This window comes from Mauremys reevesii, linkage group 15, assembly GCF_016161935.1.
Source record: "Mauremys reevesii isolate NIE-2019 linkage group 15, ASM1616193v1, whole genome shotgun sequence".
Classification (NCBI taxonomy): domain Eukaryota; kingdom Metazoa; phylum Chordata; order Testudines; family Geoemydidae; genus Mauremys; species Mauremys reevesii.
In genome coordinates, this window is record NC_052637.1 from 44,042,761 (window position 1) to 44,064,171 (window position 21,411).

The following is a 21,411-nucleotide window of genomic DNA, read 5'->3' on the forward strand; positions in this document are numbered from 1 at the left end:
GCCTATTCCATGACGGAGTGGGGTTAGATGAGCCCAAAGGTCTTAAATGCCTTGTCCAGGAGTAGGGGTCTAGTCACTCAGTGTTTGCTATCTTCCCTGTCTTTTAGGGTTATCATGAATACATTGATGAGAACCTCCCCCCAGAGAGCCCGTACCTTTACGGGCTCCACCCCAATGCTGAAATTGGCTTCCTCACTGTCACGTCTGAAAAGCTTTTCCGTACAGTTCTGGAAATGCAGCCTAAGGAGTCTGATGCTGGAGGAGGGACGGGTGTGTCCCGAGAGGAAAAGGTAGGAAAAGTTTCTGTCCTTCAGTACTAACCAGGAATTAATCTGCTACGGCCCCTAGTTTGTTCGTGAAGAAACAAACACACCAACTAAGAGGAGGCTCCGTCCTGTAATAGCTTCATCTCCCGCCAGTGAAAGAACCTCCAACAGTCTCTTCAGCACATTTGTGCCTCAGGGCTCCTGACCAAGCTCTCCTTCCCACTGCTACCATGGACTAGCACAGTAACTGAACAGGGGCACTCCTGCTTAGGGTGTCAGAGAGTTGCAGCCTCCTGCATTATTCAGTAGGGCAGGAGAGATGAAATGGTTAATCTCTCTGGCTTCCTTTTTTCAAAGCTACATCATCTCCTCCTCCTCCTCCAGCTGCACTGGGTGGCAGCCACTTCCTGTCAGGTCCTGCACTCAGCTTTGCAAGAGCCCTAAAGCACCTGGGAGCTGCTTGCCCTCACCGCTGGGGGAACCAAAGAGTTCCCAAAGCACATTATCCACCCTGTGCTTTGGATCCGGAGTTGTACTAGCGGGAAGGGCATATCAAGTGGGGTCCTGCAGGGAGAAATGGTCTGAAGTAAATAGGATGAAATTCAAGAAGGACAAATGCAAAGTGCTCCACTTAGGAAGGACCAATCAGTTGCACACATACAAAATGGAAAATGACTGCCTAGGAAGGAGCACTGCGGAACGGGATCTGGGGGTCATAGTGGATCACAAACCAAATACGAGTCAACAATGTAACACTGTTGCAAAAAAAAGCGAACATCTTTCTGGGATGTACTAGCGGGAGAGTTGTAAGCAAGACACGAGAAGTAATTCTCCCGCTCTACTCCATGCTGATTAGGCCTCAACTGGAATATTTTGTGTCCAGTTCTGGGCACCACATTTCAGGAAAGATATGGACAAATTGGAGAAAGTCCAGGGAAGAGCAACAAAAATGATTACAGGTTTAGAAAACATGACCTCTGAGGGAAGACTGAAAAAACTGGGTTTGTTTAGTCTGGAGAAGAGACAACGGGGAGGGGGGGACATGATAACAGCTTTCAAGTACATAAAAGGTTGTTACAAGGAGGAGGGAGAAAAATTGTTGTTCTTAACCTCTCAGGATAGGACAAGAAGCAATGGGCTTAAATTGTAGCAGGGGAGGTTTAGGTTGGACATTAGGAAAAATTTCCTGTCAGGGTGGTTAAGCACTGGAACAAATTGCCTAGCGAGGTTGTGGACTCCATCACTAGAGATTTTTAAGAGCAGGTTAGACAAACACCAGATAGTCTAGGTAATACTTAGTCCTGCCTGGAGTGCAAGAGATGGGACTGGAAGACCTCTCCAGGTCCATTCCAGTCCTACCAATTCTATGATTCTAGCACTGCACCTGTAAAATAATTACTACTAGTGATGTGGAGAGTGTGCTCAGTTACTGTACTTTGAGGTAGGTGGCAGAGAGTACTTATGGGCTGATTATAAGCAGGTGAAATTTGTAACCATAAAAATGAAACGCAGGCAGCTGCTAAAACTAATCTTCCCCAGAACCCTCTGTCTTTAAGGCTGCATTCCACTTCTTTGTTGACCTCTGCTCTTATCCCTTTGGCTGCCAAGGAACAGGTATGTGGCACGTACACCCACGCAAAGCATATGGTCACAGAGTGGGCTGTATCCTAATCAGGCAGTGGGTATTGCAGCCATTCCCCTGGGTGAGCTGAAAGGCCTATTGTGCTGGGTTCTTGCTGTACCATGCCACATCCTCAGAGTCACGGGAGCAGCACCAGCTTCATGACTTAATGGAACAGGAGCCACGTCAACCCCTGATGGTTTTGAGCGCCAGCCTGTTCAGGGGCAAGTCCAGTCTTGCCCAGTTTGCTCTCTCTTGAGTCTAAGGCTCTGGGGGACTCTACAGACCAAGTTCATTGGCCAATTTAATTCTAGGCTAGTAAAGGTTAGTGATAAATTCTTTCAGGAGACTGAAAATGTTAAATCAATGGAAGAATGACATTTTCCATGACCTGTCCAAGCTCTGTACATGGAATTTGTTCCCTTGCTAAAGATGTTTGCTGGTGTTACGTATTACAGGTCAAGCAAGTCCTAGATGAAATCATTGAAAAGCTACCCGAGCCATTTAATATGATGGAAATCATGGCTAAAGCAGCAGAGAAGACCCCCTATGTCGTGGTGGCCTTTCAGGAATGTGAAAGAATGAACATCTTGACAAATGAAATGAGACGCTCTTTGAAAGAGTTAAATTTGGGGCTGAAGGTGTGTGACATCAATACTGTTTTACACCATGGTAGTAACTTAGGTAATGTTGCTGGGTTGTGTGCGTGTTTGGGTTTTTTCAATATACCAGCCTTTACAAACAAAGTCAGTGGAACTAAATGTTCAGTTCCGGTTTGGTAATGTGAGCTGCTGGATTACTACGAGTTTCTCTTCTTCTGCCACCCACTACAACGTACATTCTAACTAGAGAGTCATTGTAAGGCAGCCAACACTACTCTTTCCTTCATTGCGAAGCCTGCAGGTTTGCTGCAGCCTAAAAGCTAAGTGAACGGGTGCATGTGCACAAAGGTACCAACACCTACATTGAGGGAGACTGAGCTGGATTGCAGAGGCCATGGGATGATGGGGCAGTTGCTTCTGCTGAGTTAGCTTGTCTTACATGTGGCTTTTCAGTGCTGACCTAAGGATTCAAAGGCTATGTCCCAGTTGCCTAAAATGCTGGCTTGTTTTGAAAAAAGCTGCTCTGTGTCCCCGCCAATTCTTATCGGGGGAAAAATCTCTAACAGGAATTGGAACTCCCTTGGACTCGCTGTAGAGCCCCCGGTGTAAGGGATGGGGCCCTCTCTGTTGGAGGAGACTAAAGACAGACCCGGGAATGATGGGAAATGCCCTATTTTTCAAAAATAGGCCCTGCTCCCTGTCAGTAAACCAAGCTATAATGTTCACAACTCCAGAAACAGGCGCTGAGGCCCTTGTGACTGATAGGCAGTGTGCCAGCTTGGCTAGAGCTTTGCTTAACTACACCACGGTTCTTTTTCTTTCAAAGGGGGAGCTGACAATCACAACAGACATGGAGGAATTGTCTAATGCTCTCTTCTATGATAATGTGCCCGACTTCTGGACAAACCGGGCCTACCCCTCCTTATTTGGCTTGGGAGCCTGGTATGCTGACCTCCTGCTTCGGGTCCGGGTGAGTCTGCTACACCTCCAGCCTCTCTTCATGGTCCTTTGTGGGCCAAAGATCTCTGCTGTCTGGCCAGGGCTAGGCATGTGAAGGTGCTTTGCATTGCTTGCAAGGATCTAAATTATGTACTAAAAAGAGCATCTGAGCTCAAACACGTCTCAAAAGCCCAGAAAATCTAGCTTGCTTTGCAAGAACCTGGGCTGCTGAGCTCACCATGGCTTGAAAGCACAGTGCTGAAGTGAGAAGGGCTAAGTGAACTTAGGAGCCAGGGCTACATGTTCATCTTTCAGTGTTGAAACTGAGGGTCTAAAGAGATGGCAAGTCCCTCTTGCCTCAATTCATGCCTGGAATTCAGGGCTTTCGAAGAAGCAGGGAAGGTGGAGTGTGGCTCTTTTCTCTTAAGTACACAGTTGGCATTACAAACCAGGGTGGGAGGTGCCGAAGGAGAACCAAACAGTAAAGGGCAAGTACCCTCATTCTAAATCTGTAATCTTCATTATAAACTTGCCCTGATTCCAGCATTTAATGTCCAGCCGCTTAATGGAGCTGCATCAGTACAAACCCCAAAAGGTAGCTCATGACAGCTGCGTTTCTGGTGCAAAGCACAACCTTCTTCACCTGCACTTGAGGTTTGCAGTGGTGCATCAGCAGCAATGGCTGCAAAGCCCCACTGAAGACAAAGCCTTAGTTTTTCCAAAGAGTCTCAGCTTGGTGCCCTCCCCCTGGTGACTCCCCTGGCCACCTGCAGCATCGCAGACCCAGGAGGGGCTCTGCTGAGACAGGGTTGTTCTTTGGAAACTTACTCCAGGTGTTTCTCTGTCTGCCACGTGCCATTACTTTCACACCGTGTCCCCCCTGAAATCGCACTCCGATGAAGATGGGGGTCTCAATCAAAGAGGGGCTGTAAAGACAGGTCTCCCAAAATGCAGTAACAAGTCCAATGTATCACTCCACCAATTCAACAGCTGCACCACAGCCTGTGTACTTGGCTTTAAGCTGCTGCTGCTTTATTTTTCAGGAACTAGAGGCCTGGACGACTGACTTTGCACTACCCACAACAGTGTGGCTGGCAGGCTTCTTTAATCCCCAGTCTTTTCTCACAGCTATCATGCAGTCTATGGCCAGAAAGAATGAATGGCCACTTGACAAGATGTGTCTTTCAGTGGAAGTGACCAAGAAAAACCGGGAGGATATGACGGCTCCACCCCGAGAAGGCTCCTATGTGCATGGGCTGTTCATGGAAGGTACAGGACCACCTCTTTTTGGCAGAGCCACACCTGAACAATTAGCCCAGCACACACTTAGAATCATAGAATATCAGGGTTGGAAGGGACCTTGGGAGGTCATTAGTCCCACCCCCTGCTCAAAGCAGGAAAATCCCCAACTAAATCCACCCCCTCAAGGATTGAACTCACAACCCTGGGTTTAGCAGGCCAATGCTCAAACCACTGAGCTATTCCTCCCCCCTTCTTGAAGGTAAATGCTATGCAATCTGACTTTGTACAGTTTTTGCTCCTCAGAAACATTTTTGAACATTGAATGTTAAGCTCCTGCACCCTCTACTAATTTTCTCCACAACCATCCTACCATCTCAGCCTTTACTGTCCTGCCCTACAATAAGTGATTCAGGCCCTTCCCCCTTGCTCCTGAATTGGCTTGGTTTGAGGCAGCAGTTTCTAGCAAGGTTTACACTGTGCATCTTTCTAATCTCCAAGCCCTGCTCTGACCCTGTACTTTTTTTGCTGCAACAATGATTCCACCCAACCTGTGAGCTCTACTCAGAGCTTCCACTTTACCTGAGACTGTGCGATCTAAGTGCTGATCTTTCCTGCAGCTTAATACCCAGTGTGTCCCTGCTAAACTTTAAGGTAGCCTACAGATAGCTAGTTACCTAGTTAATGCTTATGCACTCATTACTGTCAGAAGTAGCAATTAGTCTTCCCCAAGCAGTAGTCAAGGACTAACTGATGTCATGCTTGTCAGCACTGCAGGAGCGTAGTGTGAACTAGAGCCAGCTCTCATTTATTTTGCAATAACAGAATCCATTAATAGAGCAGCCAGGTTCAGTTTGGGTAGCAGCTGCCTTTATTGTGCGTCATTGTCAGAAACATGCCAGCAGAGGGCAGCCTCATCTAACAGACAAACAGTGCCCATTAGTATTGATTTATTTTGGAAATTAAGACAACTACACGTGAACCTCAGAGCAGAGACAGTTGATGGTATTTGGGTCTCCTATATAAATAAGGAAGCTATGACTGGACGCAGGAAGTTTAAGTGAGAAGGGAATGTTCTCTCAACTTTAGTTTGAGGTCCCTTACAGCTAATAAACACAGAGGGATGAGGCCCTGGCAGGATCACTGTACTGTCAAGCTTAGGTCCATGCCCAGCAGATGCTATGGGAGAGTTTCCATATTTTCCATTCTTCCCCAAGCTGTTCAGTGCCCCCTGACATGGGCGCTGGGGGAGGAAGAGAAAGGACAGAATTGACTCTAGTAATAGTGTTAGGGGTGACTAAGCCCAGGCTACTTCAGTACAGCCCTTTGGTCCTCCAGCTGACCCTTAACCATGCTTCTAGGAGAACTCTCCCCCCAGCAGATACAGCAAATAGAACCTTCTGACTGAAAACGCCCCATGGCAGCTGGTATACTGACTAAGCCATAACACTGCAGGTGCTCGGTGGGACATTCCTAGTGGTGTCATCACAGACGCTCGGCTGAAGGAGTTAACGCCCTCGATGCCAGTCATCTTCATCAGAGCCATCCCTGTGGACCGTATGGACACCAAGAACGTCTACGAGTGCCCGGTCTACAAGACTCGCATGCGAGGCCCCACCTACGTCTGGACCTTCAATCTGAAGACAAAAGAGAAGCCAGCTAAGTGGATTCTTGCTGCTGTTGCTTTGCTCTTACAGGTTTAAACTTTTACTGCCTAAGCAAAGCACTTGTTCCACATGCTAAAGTACCACCCTGCTCAACACTAATCCCATTAGTCAAACTCCACCCAGCTTTTGGTCTGCCCCAAAGTATTTTAATAGTGACAATAAAAGAAACATGAAATGATGGTGTTAGTGCTCATGAAAGGATGGTGTTAGTGCTCAGGTGGATAAAACAATTGGCGGCACAATACACATCAGAGAGGTGCCAGCCATGGGGAACTCCACAAGGCAGGTTACAGTAAAGCACTTCGTTCCAGCACTGAAGAGGAGAAGGAAGCCAAAGTAAAGGCCTTGTCTACACCACCACATTACAGCACTGAAACTTTCTTCCTTGGGGGGTGAAAAGACACCCCTCTCAGTGCTGTAAAGTGGCAGTGTAGACAGTGCACCAACGCTGGGAGCTACTCCCCTCGTGGGGGTGGGGGTTTTACAGTGCTCACAGCACTGGTGCCGTGACTACACAGCCACGTTAAAGTGCTTTAACGTTTAGTAGTGAAGACACCCCAAGTTTGTATGTGGCCATCTGGATTCCTCCGCGCTTAGTGCCTGTTCAGTGCTCATATGTAGGCAGGGCCCCACTGGGCCATGTGCTGGAGTTCCAGTCCCTTCCCCAAAGAGCTTCCAAAGTAAACAGACCAGACAAAAGAGGGAAGGAGAAACAGAGCCAGGAAGAGAGCCCAGGTACCGTCACAGCCTCCGTGCTAGCCTGCACTTCAACACTGGAAATGTGCACACAGGTCACCCCGATCAACCTTTAAGCATCTGCTACTAAGCCTTCCAGCACCTGCCCCACAGGGCTGCATAAAGAATACACTCTGGCCATGCTTCCTGTTTACTACCCATTTTTCTAGCTGGGTGGGAAGTCAGTCAGAAAGCACATGTCCTTCTGTTTCTAGGATGTGATGTCTATCTGTCCCTGTGCTCTCAGAAGGCCACACACTACAGCCAGCCTTTGAAATACAGCCAGAGTCGTTACAAGACTCATGAGAAACAACACAGAAAAAAGGTGAGAAATGGTGCTCTCCAAAGCACTAGGAGTGGCAAGCGGTTTGTGTTCGCAGGCCTGTCACCAGTGGATAGGAGGCCCCTCACAGCTGGTACTGTGTGCAGGGACCATGAAAGCTAACTCCCCTCTCACCCGCGAGGGGAACCATTGTGGCAGAAGCAGGAGCAAGCTCCCATGGTGCAGCTGTTTGGAGCATAAAGGATTCTGGTTCGCCTTCATGCCACTGCTGCCACTGCTAGTTAGGGGCTGACCACCCAGAAGAACCCAACCCCTCTCTCCTTTTTGTATGGAGTAGTTTATTATTTAACATCTGCTAGCAGCACTCAACTGCCTGAAGACGAAATGATAAAACCCAGTGCTTCAGCATCTTCTATTTCAAGTGTCAACACTGACTTTAGCCAAGAGGGGAGAGCTGTGAAGGAATGCTTATGGCAATAGGCAACTGCCAGGCTGCTGGTGGTCCAGGGCTGACCTGGCCATTTATGAGGCCTCAGTAGTGCGGGTTCTTCAATCCCTGGATACAGAGGAAGTTTAGAACCAGTTACCCTGATGTGGCAGGTGGCTGGCACTTACCCAGAGCAAGCAAGCTGGGCTCCCAGAACCAGAGGGTTGAGTGAAGGTAAAGGACCAGAAAACACACACACATGCTCCAGCACTAAGGCTCTTGGGAATGAAAATTGGCAAAAGTTAAAGTCTGAGTCAGCATCTTCACCAAGTCTAGGGGATTAACTGGGGTGAGTCCACTGCCACAGGAGGAAAGACAGCAGATGGCCTTGTGTCCGCAAACATTCATGTGATAAAGGCATTTTAGAGGAAACCTCATCCTTAGAAAGCAAAAGCCAGAGGTAATGCTGACTTTTTCCCCTCTTTAATCCCAACTCAGGGAGGAAAGCCTAGAGCAGCTGAGATTTTCCCACACTGTCTCCCATTGGCTGGCCAGGGTAAGATCTAGGCCTGACCCTAGGCTGAGTCCCCATTGCAAGAGAGACATTTCAGAAGAGAAAGTCTTATCAATGCATGGGGATAACTTGGACTCCTGCCTCCCCCTTCCGAAAAGGATCCTTAGTTACTGCTAGACTACAACATGCATTGGAGATATAACCCACTCAAATGGAAATCGAATATAGGCCCTCAGGAAAGAGCTTCCCACTGCACTGAAAACCTTCCCCGTGCAAGGGAAGCATTGGGCTGATTCTTCCCGCTGCATTAATAAGTGCAATCAACTCAGCTTTAGTTCTTCCTGGAGCTAAACAACTTCAGACTCACCCAGAGGAGGATCCTTGCTCCTTTCAAAAGAAGTTCTTAATCAGAGGCGTTACCAGCTTCACCCACAGCTTTACATAACGGGTTGGCTGTTCAAATGTAGACGACGACACGACGCCTGATTTGAGATAAAGCTGCTCCTGCTCCTACAAGACAAAATCCCAAAAGCCAGTTTCACCATCGTGCCCTCACATCATCCACCACCCTAGCCAGATTTGGTGCACCTACAGTCATAACTTTTGCCTGGCCAGAGAGGCATATCACTTCTCTCACAGGGCTGAACACACATCAGGGGCTAAGAACCCAGCCTGCCCCTCCATGTGATGTGAATTGTAGACAAGTAGCCAGCCACTGAGCTGTGAGCATGGAGAATGTCACATAGCAACTGCCCCTGAGGTATGACTGCTGCAGCAACATTCTGAGGCTTGACAGCTGCATTCTGAAGAGCCACATTCACATTGTATTCTGGAGAAACATACTCAGAACCTGAACATTGGAACTCAGAGGGCCCAAGGTGGGTGGCTTTGCAGGATCAGGCCCTACAGCTATCCCAATGACGTAACTAAACTACAGTTATAAGAATAACATAAGTCAAACCCCTAGCTGTAATTGCCTGAAAAGGAAACCTGACTTTAATCTCAAGAGAGTGGTTTGCAGAACTCATCCTAGACACAGCTCTAGTGTTGAGTTTTCAAATGAATATGCAGTCATGATTTCAATTAAATTACCAGAAATGCTTAAGTGCCTTTAAAGTATAAACAATACAACTAGAAGAGGAAGTGAACCATCTCTGTTACAATAGACATTTCACACAGCACATGAAAAGCAGTGGTTTGATCAAAGACAGAAGTGGCTCTTTCTGCAAAACTAGCAAGGCTTCTGGTTTTACTCTACATGCAAACAAGAAGCAGTACCTTTGTCAGATGTAGCAAAATACCTGAATTTCTACTCCACAGATTACAGAAATCTTTCCCTGTGAGGCAGCCCGTAAGCACTCTGAATTTTGACACACCAGGAAAGGAACCACAAATTATGGGAAATAAACACAAAGGGCTGAATGTAAAAGATTCCGGCAGTAATGAGCCGGCTTTTAGAAATGAAGAGTGTTGCAAATCCCACTATAAACCCTCCGTTAGAGACAGGGTGTCAATCACTTAATGCGAATAGTCTAGTTTCAGTTCAGTTATTTGTACTGAGACTCAAAATATTATTTACTTTGGTTCACTCACTGCAGCAGCCAGAAAGCCATCTGGGACTGCTCAGCATCGTCTCCAGCATTCCTTTTTGAAGTGGAAGTTTGACTCCTACTCGGGCTAACCCCGTCCTTGTTTTGGTTTGAAAAACATGGCCGGAGATGAGTGACTGCTGCATATGTTTGGCAACAATGCTTCAAAGCGCCTAATGTGGGTTCTAGTCCATGCTGTCAATTACAATACAGGTGGAGAGTGGTTATTAAAATGTATCACCAATTTCCTTCCGACTAGAGGAATCTGCACTGGAAACATCTCAAACGATACAATGTGTAGGATTGCAGTAATGAAAGGCCTGGGTAGTCCACAGCAGCCCCCACCCTACTGGTACCCGAAGGTCAGTAGTTTGAGGAGCGTACATTAGTCAGGCATTTGTATCACCAGCCCCTGTGCTAACAGGAGACTATTTGTCTAATGTGTTATTTGACAAATCAGCAGCAAAGGAAACAAACTAAAAGTGACAAAAGTTCCAAATAACAAAACGAAGCCTGCTGCTTTCTCCCCACTGCAGGGGTGTCAGAACAGGGAGAGATCCCATGCTGCACTGAGAGTAAAAAAGGCAGGTCAAGACTGGCACAGCCTCTTGTAGGGAAGAGAAGGGACTCAGACACCCCATCCAAATCTGTAATGTAATACTATGCAGCCCCAGAGGCAGTGCTTTTTCTGTTAGCCGTACTTACAGACAGGACTACAAGATCTTAGTTACCGTATGTGAGACACGTGATTTATCTCCCATAATGCCAACTGGGCCTCCCCACATCAAATCAAGGCAGAAGACAGAGAAATGATTCACACTGAACTGTCCAATTACACACTGGACAGGAGTTTCACAAATGAAGAACAGTACTACCAGCTCACAATATTTGTTTCTCTTAAAGCTGCACCTTGGAATTGGCAAAAATCTCAGCTTTCATTTTAAAAAATAAGTTTCTTTCCTCTTGGTTGTGAAGAAAGGCATTAACACATGAACCTTAAAGGCTCAAAAAGAAAAGGCAAAGATATTTTAAATACAGTTTAGATTCTCATGTTTTTTTAATGCTAGGGTTCGCAATACCGGAAGTTCCAAACCCCTCAATTGTTCATAGATTGGAAATGAAGTCTTCATTGAGAGCTTTGCATATAGTTCACAAAACAGCACGTCTCTAACACTTATTCCAACCATACCAACCAGCGTATGATGGAAAGAGGAAGTGAGAGACTGATTCCTTAGAGGTTCTGTTTAGATTTCGTCTCGGCACAGAACAGTCTCCACACAAAGATCAAACAGCAATGAAAAAAGTGGTCAAATTCCAGATCACTTCTAGTATACTGGGGAGATTCAGCCATATGCACTTCGCTAAAATGCTTTGTTGGGTCATTGCAGTCATCCTTCTCAGCTTTACACAACCCCTTCGTTACAAAAATATTTTCACGGATTTTTCTCATTACAGATAAAAACAAATACAGGCCAAATAAAGTGAAACATTCATGTGATTCTTCCAGTAAGACACAGAGAACCCTGCTGGATTAGATATGAGGCTGACTCAGTGGGCCAAATTCAGCTTTGGGGTAAGAGATGCAATTCCCATTGATTTTTATGGAGGCTGAGCCTTCCTATGCCTGGCCTGAGTTTTATCCAATACGTGTTTTGCAAAACTTCACATGAAACACACACACTGATCCAATTTGCTTCACTGCTGAACACTTTGGTATCACAGGAATTCAGGGTGATGCCAATTCCAGGACTAGATTGGAGAAAACTATCTAAGAGAGGAGACAAGAAGATACCAAACAACCGAAGCTGCCCACCCCTTTACAGCTGACTATACACGAAACCAGAATACTGGTCTTTAAACCACTGAAAAAGAGCCTATGGTCAGAATTAAAAACAGGACCACACTTCTTCCTGAGAGGAGGACAGAAATTCTCTTACTGTAAAGGAGATGCTGAGTGCAGATCCCCTTCCCTTCTCCAGCCCCCAAATCCTGTGAAAAAGAAAGTCATCTGAAGGCAGCCAGGGTGGGGTTTATATAACTATTTACATGGGGTTAGAGACACTTTTGGTTGCAAGTAGATTGATAAAAGCAATTAAGATCCAAAGCACTTTACAGGTGAGAGGTCAGCAACTCAGTGAACCTGAATTCAATTTCCGCAAGCTCAGATGCCCAAACCGTGGAGGCAAGGCATGAATGTGCAGCGTGTATGAGACTAAGTAGCTTTACTCAATGTCTCATCTGTGTTTGGTTAGTCTCCAGGGCCAAATTCAGCTGTCCATTCTCGTTATGGCCTCTAGTTCCTAAAAGTGGGCACTTGTAGCCAACAGCTCACCAATAGTCACTTAACTGACAGTTCCTCAAGTTCTCCTATGCTAGGGAAGGTTTGAAGTTATAGTAGTTGAAGGTTTTTAAAGCAATCATCTCACCGACACTTCCCCACCCTATGAAACCTCCTCACATTTGCCACCAACCTGATGGAGCTGCTGCTGCAGGTCACGATTTTCTGTCACTATTGCAACCTGAGCTTCCAGGTCCCGATGAACCGACCTGTACCCAAAATTAGGAGAGCCAATCAGAGTCAGGCAGGGCAGACTGCTTCCTGCCAAGTACAGCCAGAGGCCTGCAGGAAAAGAAGGGGAAAGGAAATATGGCAGACAAAGGAAGTGACCATGGTAACCTCCAACAGTTGCTTTTATTCAATGTTTTTCATTTCTTTTAAACACTTTATTGGATTTACAGGAATTGCAAGTAGTCATGACACAAAGCAAGCTGTCAGGAAACAGAGACGCTTCCTTATGGACAGCTTAGCCTTGCGGAGCCCGGCACAGCCCTCTGCTACACCTGCCTCTGGCTCTCTACACTTGTTACTTCCTGTGCTCTGGGGGACAAAGTGGCCTTGGCACCCTGAGGTGGATCTCATCAGTGACACTCCCAAGGGCAACCACCATCATTTTTAAAGCCTAATAAAGTGCACACAGCAGCTCTAACAGTGACGACTCCAACATAACCCTAAATGGCTAGTACCCAGTAGAGAAAGGCCACCCGGGAAATACCTTGGAGAAATGTGCCTGCAGTGTTCTCGTCAGTGACTGGAAAGAGAACTCTTGATCCCCTGGGCCGTGGAGATCTGTACAGCAACCCTGACTCAGTTTCCATTTCCCCTCACAACACAGACAGATATTCTGGAAACATGGCTATTTCAGTGCTCCCCTGGAGAGAGATCACATCTGAACAGCAACATGCAACCCAAAATCTGTCCATCTATAAAACAATCATCCTTAATGCTGCCCCTCTCATCCCCTGGCAGATTTGCCCTCTTGAAACAGAGGACTATGCAGCATTGCACTAATGCTGTGATATTCTGTGCCGTGCCATCCGCCCCCAAGCCTGCACTGATGGGCTGTTCCTCCCTGCGTGGAGCTAAAGGCCCACTCCACTGGCAGCAACAGGACTAAGTGCCATTCTGGACCTCACCCCATGTTATTTTGACACTTCTGTTTCGCCTTACTACAGGTGGGAGTGAGCAAATCCCTTATCGTATCTCTCAACTGCAGATAGCTTGTGAGTGCAAGGGAAACTGGCTCAGTGCATTGCTATCTAAAGGTGACATCGTGCACTGTGGTAACCAGGTCACTGCTGTCAGCTGTTATGAAAGGGTTTGAACAACATCCCTCCAATTTCTCTCAGTCTTTGTGTTTCGTTAAGTAACCAGCAGACACCCTGGCAGAGAACACCCTCATCTTTAGCACCAGCACTTTTACCTCTCAGACTTTTCCCTGGTTGTTGTGGTTGGGAAGTTCTGTAACTTTCATTTGAGTTCTCTACAAACTTTGAATGGAATCGGTGCATATGTGCAGACAGCCTTGCCTTTTCTCTGCAGCTTATAATGGCTTTCAGACCTTCTCCACCAGGCAAGAAAAAAAAACATACCATAGCGGGGGCACAAGCCCAATTCCACCCCCCGCAGGTTACCTCTAAAAACCTCTTGGACTGAGAGCTGGTAAGTTACATTACCCAGTCCTGAGGGCAGTCTGCAAGAGATGGCATCATGAGGACACTGAACAATAGCACTGGCTGGCTCTGGCCAGTGAATTCCTACAAGATTGTTACCAGCAGGGCAGGTACAAATCATCACACCAACTCATTCCCTTGAACATCACCAGAGGGTAAATTCAAACTGCTCCTATTTATAGCACAGCACAATCCAATTTCCTGGGACTCCCAGTCCCCAAACAAAGATACTGGAGAGCTCCTCTTCATTCTTCCAACTCTAGTCACAAGAGAAACATACCCTAAAGCCTCAGGGAAACCCACACCCTGCCAGATATAAATGGAATTAGGGTCTGGTGTCATGCAACCAGGAAGGTAGTTCACAAGCCCAGGCCTGGTTCTCAGGCACGTCACAGCGTTTATAAGATGGAGGGTAGAAGAGCGCCCAGAGGTGCTATTAAGCTATGGCTGAAGGGTGCCTGACAGGCCACTCGCTGGACAGAAGCTGATGTAAGAGAGTTGCTTGCTCTCTGCTAAGCAGGGCACATCCCTAACAGATGCATTTTCCCAGCCCACAAGTCACACAAAGAACACAGCAGAGAAGCTTTAGCTTAAAAACCACCTAGTCCCTGAATAGAAGCAGGTTTCCTAATTCAGACCAAGAGCACTTCCAAGAATGCCTTGAGTAAGAGGCTGCCGATTCACCGCCTGTTCCTGTAACACACGCCCCACCCCCACAGCACCACAAAGCCAGCCACCTCCCCCGTGCCACTTTCAGTTACACCTTCCAGTTCAAGAATGGCAGCTGCCCATCCCACAGCCTGATTGGAGGCTGCTCCCCAAGCCTACCACACCCACTGGGCCTGGTAGGAATTTCTGGACACTGTCCACACAGGGAGCCCCTGAAATCCACAAAGAAACACATGAGCTGTGCAGAGATCCAGCACTTCCCACAATCATTTTTGATTGACTAGAGCAGATTCCCAGATAGGGCCAGTCTGGTAACAGCAGATATGGGATCTAGAGCTGGGGTTGAGGCAAGAAATTGATGGCAGGAACCCACTTGCCAAGCTGGGGTAGTGATTAAGGGGAGAATATAGTCACCTCCCTCTCTCATGTAGCCAAGGGAGGGAACCCTTCAGCCCTTGTTGTGGCCTTGGCTTTGTGACTGTGCCAGGAGGAGTTTGCTCACACAGTGACTCACTTTTCCAGGAGGGGAAGGCAGTTTCCCAATCCTCATTCGGTGGCAATAAAGCACCTTCATCTGGATCCCAAAGGACACACACCTGGCACCTGATCACCTGACACTGGAGCAGGAGACACAACAGCTCCTCATCTCACCAGGTCAGGAACTGCCACCACTGCGTGTTTGCACTCAGGCACGGGCCATGGAAATCTCCTTAGGTACAAAACTGACATTTCCCATGCACACTGGCGCTGCAACTGTGCAAGATATAAGAGCACTGAGCCTTACTCAGGGCAAGTTCAATCACAGTAGCAGTGGGAAAGCTTGTGCAACATTGTCTGTGTGGACACCAAGTGTTTAACCAGGGTTTGCCCAGCCAAAACACAGTAGCATAGAAGAGCCAGGTCCTGTAAGAGATTAAAGGGTGCCTTCCTCTGAAGGCTGACAAAGGAAGTAAGATGCCCAGTTGCTGCTGAGAAGCTGGGAGAATTGGGGTTGATCCCACACCCTGTTCCAAGACCCAAACTCTAAGCTTGATTATTTCAACTCTGCCTCTGGGGTCCCCTCCTGCTTCTCCTCTTTCAGCCCTGAGCATCATTCTGCTGCCTGGGGTCACAGTAGAACAAGTCAGGTGAATCACACGTCAGCCAAAGGGCGAACCATACCAGAAATGGGGACTGCAGACGGCCCCTCTAGCACTCAGAAGGGAAAACAAGATCTAAATGGCTGACATGCCATATTTCTTCAGGTTTACATCTTCTCCAGCACTGATCCTGCTGAAGCTCAGAAGACTCCTTTGCTCCTGCACATATAACATAACAAATCGACCTCTAAGCCCAGGTGCATGGAAAGGCTTTGGCTTCTTTCTAAGAAGGCAAATCCCATATCGTAAAGAACTGCTCCCCAGGAACATTTCAGGTTCCTTGGAAAAGCAATGCATTCCTTCCTAGCTCACCACTCTATGCCTGCCCTGGGGAATCCCACTTGCAGACTTACACAGTCCAGCAGCATGAGTATTCTAGAGACACTTGAGCATGTAATTCCTGGAAATCAAAACACCTACCGCTTCCCAGTCAAGCAGGCTCAGGTTCTTCTGAATGGGAGCATCTACTCTAGGTCCATCTGTAAGCATTCCCCTGTACAGGTACTACAAGCAGTGTAAGCTGTGGCATAGGTATTGCATACACAGGTTAGAGGACATGCTGCTAAAAAGGTCTGCAGCTGTCTCCACTAATGCTCTCACCACTGGTAGCACATATGGAAAACACACACATTTCTTAGTCAAGGGAAGGCTTTAGTCAGCAGCTTCCTCTCCCATCACCTCTGAACCCTCTTCCGAGCAGCCCTGCAGAAACCAGGGTAGATAGTGGCATTCCCACAATCATTAACAGCCAGTGTCTTCAGACAGGCAGACATCCTCCAAAAGCTGCAGGCCCTGGCCTTTGGGATGTGCTGTTACTGGCTCAAGGGACTAACTGCATCGTTCCACTGTTCTAATTGGATTTATGCTGCAGACAATGAGCAGGCCTCTCAGCACAGTGCAAAGCTGACTCTTGAAACAAACATTAACACCGGACTAGATCTCGCATGCAATGACCCTGTAGTTGTCTCGAGGGGAGGGTGCCCCACCACATGACCTGGCAAAACTGCCAGCTCTACTTGAGGAGGACTGGAATAGCAGCGGGTGCTGTGGATTGGGATTGAAGGCCATCAGCAGAGCTGAGTGAAACCAAGGACTTGAATAGCAGGGATATCAAAGATTTCCTGTGTGACCGTGGCTTAATCTCTCGGGCCTATATTCCCCATGTGCAAGATGGGTATAAATACTTTCCTACATCACAGGGATGCTGCAAAGATAAGTCATGAATATTTGTGAAGAGGTCAGATGCTATGGGATAGAGCTGCATAGTAACCTAGAGAGACAGAAAAGCTGTTTGCAAAGAGGTGAGCTCAACTCCACACACAGCAGTCCTATGTACGAAAGCACACAACAATTAAACAGACTTCCTACCGACACTCAACTATGAAAACCACTCATGAATTGCAAACAATTTACAACTACGTATGTACAACTGCTTGGAGAGTTAGTGGGGGGAGGGATAGCTCAGTGGTTTGCACATTGGCCTGCTAAACCCAGGGTTGTGAGTTCAATCCTTGAGGGGGCCACTTAAGGGTCTGGGGCAAAAATTGGTCCTGCTAGTGAAGGCAGGGGGCTGGACTCAATGACCTTTCAAGGTCCCTTCCAGCTCTAGGAGATTGGTATATCTCCAATTATTAGCAGGAGAGTATGGGTCTCACTGCTCTGGCAGGAGACTACAGAGGAGCTGAAGAAAGTGAGGAATTTATGCCCCAGTCTGAGCAGCATTGGACTTGTGGGAATTGGACATGCCTGCAGCTACCAACTACTGCTCAGAAAGGTTCTGTGGCCACACAGGTTGGCACATGACTCCTCACAGGAGCACTGTGGTAGCAATCTCTCAGGGACTAGAGATCACATATGTATTTGCCTACTCATCTCTACATATTCTGCCATGCTGTTCTGTGTGTGCTGAACTCTCTTGTACAGCAGAGGGAGATGCTTCTATGTACATCCAGCCCTCCATTAGGTTTGTAAAGATGGTCAGGGACCCATCCCCATGGGGGCCTAGATACCCCAGAACATTGGAGTCACTGCTGGCTCACCATGGCTCCTGTTAACACTGAAGATCCTGCCAATTTCCTGCACTCCAATCCCTTTCACATCCTTACAACAGGATTAATTGCATCACTTCCCGTTCTGTAAATGGGTTAGATCAGTGCAACAGGAAACTGAGAAACTATGAATCAGAACTGCTACCACTGTCATGAGTAGAACCAGATGCCTCTTCTCCCCCACTAAGTGTAGTCTGAACCACTCTCTTCCCCCCACGCACATGTCTGTGAGAGGTAAAGTAATTTTGTAATTTAATACAATGCACGAATTCCCTACCCCATGATTCCTCTACCCTACACTTCTATGAAGAGGCCAGCTCAATGGAGCGGGGAGCTCAGTCCATCCTTGACTTTTACTGAAAGTTCCAATAATTAAGAACTGTTAAATAATAATTGCTTCTTTTCACTATTGACTTGGGACTGGACTGGACCTGAACCAGAATCCTGGAGACGAGAGACCAATTTCCATCCTCAGTCCCTTGAACCATCCAGATGTATGCATGTTTTGGACCTAGTATGTTGTGACAGGGACATATAGCTTAGAACTGGATGAAGCACCCACCCAGCCTCCCACTGGCCTGATGCTCTGTATCTATGCTAACCTTCAATCTCTCTACAGAAGGCCTCCTAAGGACAGGCTGTCTCACCTTTAGCGTGGAAAGTCCATCCATTCCTGGAGTACTCCAGCAGTTGGACCCTGTCTTGCTGGCCAAGGCAGCACACCTCGCTGTAAAACTGATGCTCAATGTAAACATAAGCAGCAGGAATGGCACCTGCCACCCCTTTGGCACCAAAGAACCCATTCACCTCCGGTGAGGCCAGTAGAATCTGATACTCTGCTCTGGTGCCCAGAACAAGATCCATGTAGGCTTGCGTGAGGTTGAAGTAGCCAGTGGTGAGGTATATTCTGGCACCTCGCTCTGCCTCTGTCAGCAACGTCTCTGTGACTCTCTCATCTATTTGAATCCCAAAGGGTTTCATTTGAATTAGTGGATAAATCCAGGTGTCCAGTTCTGGTTTTTGGTCCCCTCCTGCACTAGAGTCTTGCTGGGGCAATAACGGATCTCCTTCTGATCGCCTTCCATGAAAAGTCTGCATGTGGAGTTCTTGTCGCGTCCTGGCAGCGTTGATCACTTCCATTACTCTCCTATTTGCCACTTCACAATATGCCATCTTGTCTCCTGAGTGAAAACAAGGAATGACTAGCAGAAGATATAGAGCTATGACACTCAGGCTGAGGCTCGCAAGCCGCCAGTGGCTCTTTAATGTGTCTCCCGTGGCTCTTTGCAGCACATGATATTAAATCACTGCGTGATTTCATTATTAACCAATCTAAGTTATTAACCAATCAGGATGCTTTTACTATGTTGCTAACCAATTGTAGTTGATAAAATGATGATGCTTGGTCAGTCATTTTGCTGTGAGAATAATAGATATAATATAAAAATGAACTAGTTCCCTGCATGCTGTTTAAATGTGACTACCCAGCACGATGGTAAATGAAGCAATGAATTCACACTCCTGTGGCTCTTTTGGGTAATGTTGTTTTCTAGTTTGGCTCCTGAAGCACTGAGGTCCAAGCATCAGTGACACGGAGTTATGTGGTAGCTATTGCCTAGTAGGGAAACTACACACAGTCAGGACCACAGTGGAAGCCACCCAAAGAAACCACGGCCATGGAGACTGCATAATCTGCTGCCTCTCCAAGATCGAAATGTGGACGGTAGCACAGCGAGGGCAGCACATGACGGAGGGAGAATAATCACTTCATAGAGGGAAGACTTGAACATGGGCAGCACTTCACGCTCAGTGGGAAGTGAAAAGGGTCCAAGCAGGGCTGGGGCAGAATGGCTGTCCGGGAAAGCTCTGCACCACAACCGCCCTCTGAAGAGGACTGGAAGGTGCCAAAGGCAGCCTATATTCGCAGTCTATCTATTTGCACAGGTGGTTTAGTGGGGGACCTTCTGGGGGGGAAAAAATCCCTCAGGAACCAAGTGCCAGCAGAATTTCCAGATGGGGATTTTAGGCAAATGCCAGAGGGAACTAAGAGCCACTCATTTACTTTTCTACAAAAGGTTCTCTATCACCTGCAGAGTGCAGACACTAGCCCCATCTGCCCCACAGAACAGTACTCAATTGATGCCACCCTATTCTGCTCAGGTTCTTACACTGCACCCCTCACTGTGGTATCTGAGTGCCTGTAAAGTGCTGTCTACCAAGAGTGCAGTGCAGGATCCTGTTTGTGCCAGATGCAGACCTGATACACCACCCACAACTTCACTGCAGAACAGAACAATCCCTTCTGAATCAGACGGGGCTTTCCTTAGGGACTGATATTTGATCCAGTCAAAGGATCACAGCAACTTTTTACTGTACTTTATAACAAAGGGATCTCCAGTCTCTTCTGCTGGGAACTGGGAAAACACACACGTGCAGCCTTAACAAGCCTATGGTGGATCTGTGAATCTCATCGCAATTTGAACTGTGGGTTTGTGAAGGAGACACATTTGTTCCACTTTCCTCTCCTGCTGAATCCCATTACCTAAAGCCTGTGATTTGACTCAGCAATTTTACCTGTCCTATGGGGAAATGCAAGAGCACCCTCTGCATGTACACTGGACAGCACTGTCACCCATTACATACGCTCACACACACAGAGGCCCACCCACATCATGTCATATGGATGAAGGCCTGACTACAGTATTTCAACGTGTCTCAGCTCAAAGAGTCTCCCTTTGATTTCACTCAGTTCCCCATGTCTGATAGTCTCCACACTGCAGTGCCACAGAATAACATGCCCCTATGCAGAAGGGCAGTTCCCAGATCTCCATGGGCTGGGGAAGAAACATTAAACAGCCGCAGACATGGCCTGTTCCTCTCTCAAGGGGAAGGTGACCCTTAGGTCACTTTCAGTGACCCCTGCTGCCCAGTTTAGGAACAGCACCAATAAGCACTAAGGGAGTACACCAGGCTGGTCTACAAACAAGCGTGGGATTAACGGAGGCCACACTAACTTTTTCACCACTTACACACTATTTACTTTAAACTCATTTTTATCGATTTTAATGGCTCATCTTAACGTACCTTATAGCCATAATTAGTGGACGCTGGTATTTGGTTAGTAATTAATATTGATTATGTGGTGTGTGGGCCCACTGATTAGTGTGTGAGCTCCCGCCCGCTCTGGACAGCAATCTGGAGCTCTGATGCAGTGGCCAGAAGAAGGATGAAAAGCCCAGCGTGAGAAAGCCCGCAGGTTTGGGAAGCAGCAGCTGTTGCCAATTGTTATAAAGAAAGAAAGATGCCAAAGAGAAAAAAAAAAAAATAAAAAAATGCATCGCAAATCTGTGGACCATGCGGATGTCTGCATGATCATGAAAATCAAAACTATTTAAAAAGCAAAAAATCAAAAAAAAAAGAAAAAAAACAGATTTTAAAAAAAAATCAGCAGAGCGCCATAGCAGGGGCAAGCGCAATGCTGCGGAGCACTCACTGCCCAAGGATCAAATGGGGACTGGACTCATGGGATGGAATGGATCAGCTGGAGTCTGCCTGCATTCTCCGAAAAGTTGCATTGCCTGGCTTGCTCAATCAACATCTAGGGTGGCAACACACACAGTGCGGTGTCAGGTCAGGCCCCGGCTACCACCCCAGCTCACCCC

General features: G+C 47.3%; 2 protein-coding genes across 30 annotated transcripts in view; one reads left to right on the forward strand and one right to left on the reverse strand.

Moving 5' to 3' along the window:
- Positions 1 to 6,659, forward strand: part of DNAH17 (dynein axonemal heavy chain 17) — a 105,246-nt gene extending 98,587 nt beyond the window's left edge. For 19 of the 22 annotated variants that reach the window (XM_039501536.1, XM_039501533.1, XM_039501538.1 and 16 more), the window contains 5 exons: positions 108 to 290; positions 2,346 to 2,528; positions 3,316 to 3,459; positions 4,472 to 4,697; positions 6,123 to 6,659. In XM_039501536.1, coding sequence (XP_039357470.1) covers positions 108 to 290; positions 2,346 to 2,528; positions 3,316 to 3,459; positions 4,472 to 4,697; positions 6,123 to 6,370 — 984 coding nt within the window. In that variant the 3' untranslated portion in view covers positions 6,371 to 6,659. The remainder of the gene's footprint in view (positions 1 to 107; positions 291 to 2,345; positions 2,529 to 3,315; positions 3,460 to 4,471; positions 4,698 to 6,122) is intronic. The other 3 variants (XR_005588469.1, XM_039501537.1, XM_039501550.1) reach the window with 3 other exon arrangements.
- PGS1 (phosphatidylglycerophosphate synthase 1) overlaps positions 5,516 to 21,411 on the reverse strand; it is a 33,606-nt gene continuing 17,710 nt past the window's right edge. For 2 of the 8 annotated variants that reach the window (XM_039501561.1, XM_039501556.1), the window contains exons 7-10: positions 18,397 to 18,930; positions 12,354 to 12,502; positions 8,661 to 8,803; positions 5,516 to 6,304 (exon numbers count right to left, since the gene is read on the reverse strand). In XM_039501561.1, coding sequence (XP_039357495.1) covers positions 8,684 to 8,803; positions 12,354 to 12,502; positions 18,397 to 18,930 — 803 coding nt within the window. In that variant the 3' untranslated portion in view covers positions 5,516 to 6,304; positions 8,661 to 8,683. Of the gene's footprint in view, positions 6,305 to 7,967; positions 8,058 to 8,660; positions 8,804 to 11,819; positions 11,872 to 12,353; positions 12,503 to 18,396; positions 18,931 to 21,411 lie in introns of those variants that run through there. The other 6 variants (XM_039501559.1, XM_039501558.1, XM_039501557.1 and 3 more) reach the window with 6 other exon arrangements.